The 5,550-nt window shown below is 41.9% G+C and overlaps 1 protein-coding gene across 1 annotated transcript in view; it reads right to left on the reverse strand.

Moving 5' to 3' along the window:
• Positions 1 to 2,035: 2,035 nt before the first annotated feature.
• ddx43 (DEAD (Asp-Glu-Ala-Asp) box polypeptide 43) overlaps positions 2,036 to 5,550 on the reverse strand; it is a 74,189-nt gene continuing 70,674 nt past the window's right edge. The window contains exons 15-17 of the mRNA XM_055635218.1: positions 4,027 to 4,114; positions 3,307 to 3,438; positions 2,036 to 2,444 (exon numbers count right to left, since the gene is read on the reverse strand). Coding sequence (XP_055491193.1) covers positions 2,436 to 2,444; positions 3,307 to 3,438; positions 4,027 to 4,114 — 229 coding nt within the window. The 3' untranslated portion in view covers positions 2,036 to 2,435. The remainder of the gene's footprint in view (positions 2,445 to 3,306; positions 3,439 to 4,026; positions 4,115 to 5,550) is intronic.

The following is a 5,550-nucleotide window of genomic DNA, read 5'->3' on the forward strand; positions in this document are numbered from 1 at the left end:
ACAATGACATCACAGTGAGATTTTGCCAATGGTAACGAGGTTGCTGCCTATCTACCAATATTTGAAGGGGCTGCTCATCAAGTTCTGGTTGCACATCCGGCCCGCCGCTAGCTCTTAACACATTCCGTGCGGTGGACTGTTTACCGGCTTCCGTGGAAGGGCAATTTTAGAGATATAGCGTGGAAACAGGCCCTTTGGCCCATCGAAGTGATGCCCTTATGCACTAGCACTATCCTACACACAGTCTGGACAAATTCAATGAACCTACAATAGGTATGTTACAAAACCTACCTGAATCGCCATTGGGAATCTGCCCTCAGCCAGGCCCGCGATTTTGGCGCTGTTTGGAGGGGGCGGGTTTAAAACGCGATTTTTACTAGGCTGTACTAATCGCACATGTTCAGCCTAGTAAATCATTAACGAAAAATCGCTGCAAGACCCGGTCGCAAAAGGTATTATTAGTTTTATAGGCCTCGATAATATAGTTATAATAGTCTTAAAATTACTGTTTCATTCCGCAACCTCTCGCAGCCCCAGGGTTTATAGAGCAAACAATTAAAGGTATGTACCTTATTTTTACATTAAATGGGGCATATATATAACCCTGTAATTAAAGTTATCTATAGGGAATAGTTTATTTTGGGCTTTTTCTATCCCGCAGTATCGGGCACTTGAGGGCACTAATCTTAGCGCGCTGTCAACATTCTAAACCGGCGCGTTCCACAGGAACCCACTGGAAAGCCGATTTAAATGGGCATTTATTTACAGCAATTGAACACTAAATTCCTTCCATTTGGCCTATAAATTAATGTAAATTAGATATAAAAATCATGTTATATTGTGAATTATTTGTGAATAATCTTTGGACACTTAGGCTATTTAAAAATGTTAATCTTTCCTTAAGAAATGGCCTGTTGACTATCCAAGATCACAGCTTTTTTGTAATGTCCATTGAAAATCAATAGGGAACAAGATGCTAATTTCCGAGTATGAAAATGGCCATAACTTTTTTAATACTTGAGATATGAAAGTGAATTTGGTGTCAAATTAAACTTATTGTTATGCTTTATCTGATGGGATAAATTGCAGACTTGATTTTTAAAATCTCAAAATTTTGTAACATTGCTACCTACAAACATGGAGTGTGGGAGGAAACCAGAGCACCCGGAGAAAACCCACACAGGTACAAACTCTGTACAGACAGCACCCATCGTCAAGACCTGTGTGACCAGAGCTGTGAGGCAGTCTTCTTTCAGGCATTGCTTTGGAAGCTCTCCAATTAATTTCAATATAGGAGTTATACCCAGTACATTGGCCTAATGTCACTTAGAACACATTACTGGGCATTGTTGCAGGGCTCTCTGTTGAACCTCACTATGCCTCAAGTGGTTGCTGTGTTTCCTTCATTACCTTAGCACCCAAATTAATTGGCCATGAGGCATTTTGCCACAACCAAAATCCCAAAGAGTCTGTTGGATAAACAGTGCAAAATATATCATTCAGTGTGTGGAATTTAGTCTATTTAATTAAAGTTACCTTAAGGAAGGGGAAGAAACTACATTGTGCAGCACCACGAGGGCAGCGTTGCTGATGTGCAGTTTCAATTCCTCATGCTCACTGGACATATCTCGTGCTTCAGTCACCAATTTTAACAGATAATTAAAGGAAGGTGGCAGTGTTCAACATCCAGTGTATTGTAAATTGTTTTTCTTCACAGAATGTAGGAACCAGGAGGTTTGGGTACAAATCTAGTTTTGTGAAGGCGACTTGGCCATATAATGATTCATTTCTAGTGTAATGTTCAATCTTGATTCAGTGATAACATGCTCATACTATTCACCCTTTCCCCCAGAGCCTGGCACAATAACTGAACACCTCAACATAAAAGGAGTAGACCTACACACGTTAGACAATAACACGTTTTAATCAGTGCACAAAATAAAGCCTTGGTCAACTGCAGCATTGATTCCCCCAAATTCCACATCCATAAAGTAATAAGCCAAGGAATGCTTCGTCTGTATATTTAGTTTGTGGGGTTAGATGCTATTTTAGGTTAGAGAAATCTTGAACAAAAGCCTTGGGTATGGCTTATTACATGTTGACAAGTAGATTTAACACTGGAATCTATCTTTATTCATCTTTGAATACAGTACAATGAAATTTGCAGTAAGTTAACATCAGCATTGAGGGACAGCACACTATGCCACAACACCAGCTAATGGAGTGAAATAACATTCAACATATCTGCCTCCAGTGGAAAAAAAGTTTACAAAAATGAAAAGAAAATAAATTGTCAAAAAAAAAGTTTGAAATAATGAATTGCCTCAGAAGGTGGTGTTCGAGTACACTGGCTCGCAGGTTGGGCTGAAACTTGCATCTGCGCTGTAGAATTCAGGTTCTATTTTTCCATTATAATAAATAGCGGGAATGTTGTTTTAGTTTCTCTGTAAAGATAAAAATGTATACATTATCCTATTGTTTGGCTTTAAGGAACAAAATCCCTTTTAGCACGACTGCTTGCTTGTAACATTACGATAATTTGGTGGCAATTTGGAGGAAAATAATTCTTGGATTTTTGACTTGATTTATTTGTCCCATTGGAAGACAGATCTGCATCATTCCCAGTACAGGATGGAGCCTGATCTCTTTCCCCACATGCCCTGTCTGATTGCCACCCGGGGTTTGTGCCAAGGCAAGGTGGAGACTTTGTTTCCTTCCCACAAGTCCTGTCTGATCATCTTGATGCAAATTGAAACTCAGCAGAACAAAGCATTGTACATTCATGGGATGAGTCAGAAATACTTGCTCCTGAATCAAAGCTTGTTGCTACACATTTTCATAGAAATGCCAGGAAGATTTTTCTTCAAGATGGGGTCTAGAAAAATAGGTATGACAAATCAGGGTTTTCTGAGGGGATCACTGGACACCAAATAGAAACCTCCCAGATGTGTATGTTAAAGACCCATGACAATAATTCACACCAGGAAAGCAACACACACCAATCGTCATCCCAGACTTATTTTCAAAGACCTATGCATATTTTCTGCCATGACTGATTGCACCTTTGTGGAAAATGCTTTGTATGCAGTGGTTATTCTCAGCTTGCTCATTGCTCAATCCATTTATTTTGTTGCTTTCCTTTCCAAGTGCAAATGCCACTGTTGGAGCTGGTACTGTTGTACTAAAGTAACTTAGTCAGAGACTTTCATTGGTAAAGGTAATGGGAATAAATATTATAATCAAGGAATATCCCAATTTGTAAAGATACCGTACGTAACCGGTACAATTGTGATTTACTGATCTTACTTTGTTCCAGCCCCTCGGGCCATGATCTCTGCGCCGTTCATTGTTAGGGGCTGTGAGCTGCCTTTCGTGGTCCTTCTTCACCTTGTTCTGTTCGTACCTTTTTGCCATCATCACTAAATCTTCAGGAACTGGCTGCAAGCGAGAAGCACATGTGTCCAGTTAGATAACGGAACGGGATTAGGGTAACGGCGCAACAGAACTGCTTACCTAGCAGCTAGACAGCATACCACGGGGAATCAGACCATTCGAACTGACATCTGTGCTCCAGTCCACTCTCGGTAAAATCTCCAGTTTGTGATTTCCTCTCTGCTCTCATCTCAACTCATGGCAGCAGGCTCTATATTTTCACCATTCTCCAGATGGTTTATGTTCATTAGATTTATTAATTGTCATGTTACATTTACAGCCATAACTTTGATCTCCCTCGTAAATCAAATCACATTCTGCCAACCTATCCTATCAAATCCTTTCATAACCTTAATGTCCTCTACCAGGTCACCGCTTAGCCTTCTCTATGCCCCAAGTGTTCAATATTTAAATACGAGTCTCCAAGCTCTGCAGCACCTGTAATGATTGATGCACCACTTCGTACCGCAGCTGGTATTCTGCCTATATCGAAATGGAGCCCCTTCACCTATTTATTGCAATGGGACAGGGAAGCGTGCCAAACTGTTCAGTGAATCACCGAAACACAATGCCTCCCGAAACACAGAAAAGTACCTGACACGCTCGCTCCAGAATGGCAATCAACTCTGCAGCAAATCTCCAGTCACTCCTTGTAATGAGAGTTATAGCTTCTCCCTTACGACTAAAAAGAGAATAGAACATGTCTAAAACACAGTAATCCATACTCTGAGCATTTGCATTAAGATGCGAGAAATATATGGCATTAAAAAGGTTACAACTTGCCCCTCAGGGAAAATTGGAGGAGGCCGATATTCCTTCTCCTAGTTAAAGGGACAGCATGCTGGCATTTGCACAAGGATAACCCTCGGGAATTAACGGGTACTAAACATAAGGCAAGTAAAGGATGAGACCATCAACCAAAGGGGTTAGAGTTGTAATCTAACAGGATTGCCTTCAAGACACAGATCTGGGGAAGGGTATAAAACAAATTTTGCAGCATTGCGGGCCCCGAAGAGCACAGTGGTCTCCGTAATTCTTAAATGGAAGAACCTTGGAACCACCAGGACCCTTCATAGAGCTGGCCGCCCGGCAAAACTGAGCAATCGGGGCAGAAGGGCCTTGGTCAGAGGTGATGATCACTCTGTGGAGATGGGAGAACCTTCCAGAAGGACAACTATATCTGCAGCACTGCACCAATCAGGCCTTCATGGTAGAGTGGGCAGACGGAAGCCACTCCTCAGTAAAAGGCACATGACAGCCCGCTTGGAGTTTGCCAAAAGACACTCAGACCATGGGATACAAGAATCTCTGGTCTGATGAAACCAAGATTGAACTCTTTGGCCTGAATGCCAAGCGTCACGTCTGGAGGAATCCAGGCACCGCTCATCACCTGGCCAATACCATACCTACGGTGAAGCATGATGGTGGCAACATTATGCTGTGGGGATGTTTTTCAGCGACAGGAACTGGGAGACTAGTCAGGATCGAGGGAAAGATGAACGGAGCAAAGTACAGAGAGATCCTTGATGAAAACTTGCTCCAGAATGTTCTGGACCCTAGACTGGGGCAGAGGTTCACCTTCCAACAGGACAACGACACCAAGCACACAGCCAAGACAACACAGGAGTGGCTTAGTGACATGTCTGAGTGGCCCAGACAGAGCCCGGACTTGAACCCGATTGAACATCTCTGGAGGGACCTGAAAATAGCTGTGCATCGACGCTCCCCATCCAACCTGACAGAGCTTGAGAGGATCTGCAGAGAAGAATGGGAGAAATTACCCAAATACAGGTGTGCCAAGCTTGTAGCATCATACCCAAGAAGACTTGAGGCTGTCATCGCTGCCAAAGGTGCCTCAACAAAGTACTGAGTAAAGGGTCTGAATACTTATGTAAATGTGATATTTCAGTTATTTATTTTTAATTAATTTGCAAACATTTCTAAACATCTGTTTTCGCTTTTTTATTATGGGGTATTGTGTGTAGATTGATGATTCAATTTTTTTTTAATCCATCTTAGAATAATTCTATATCTAGAAGCGAATAACAAGGAAGAGCTGGGGAGTAGCGGCATGGAGGGGCACGGGTAACAACAATGTTTTTCAGCAACAATAATGCA

The sequence above is a fragment of the Leucoraja erinacea genome, chromosome 5 (genome assembly GCF_028641065.1).
Source record: "Leucoraja erinacea ecotype New England chromosome 5, Leri_hhj_1, whole genome shotgun sequence".
Classification (NCBI taxonomy): Eukaryota; Metazoa; Chordata; class Chondrichthyes; order Rajiformes; family Rajidae; genus Leucoraja; species Leucoraja erinaceus.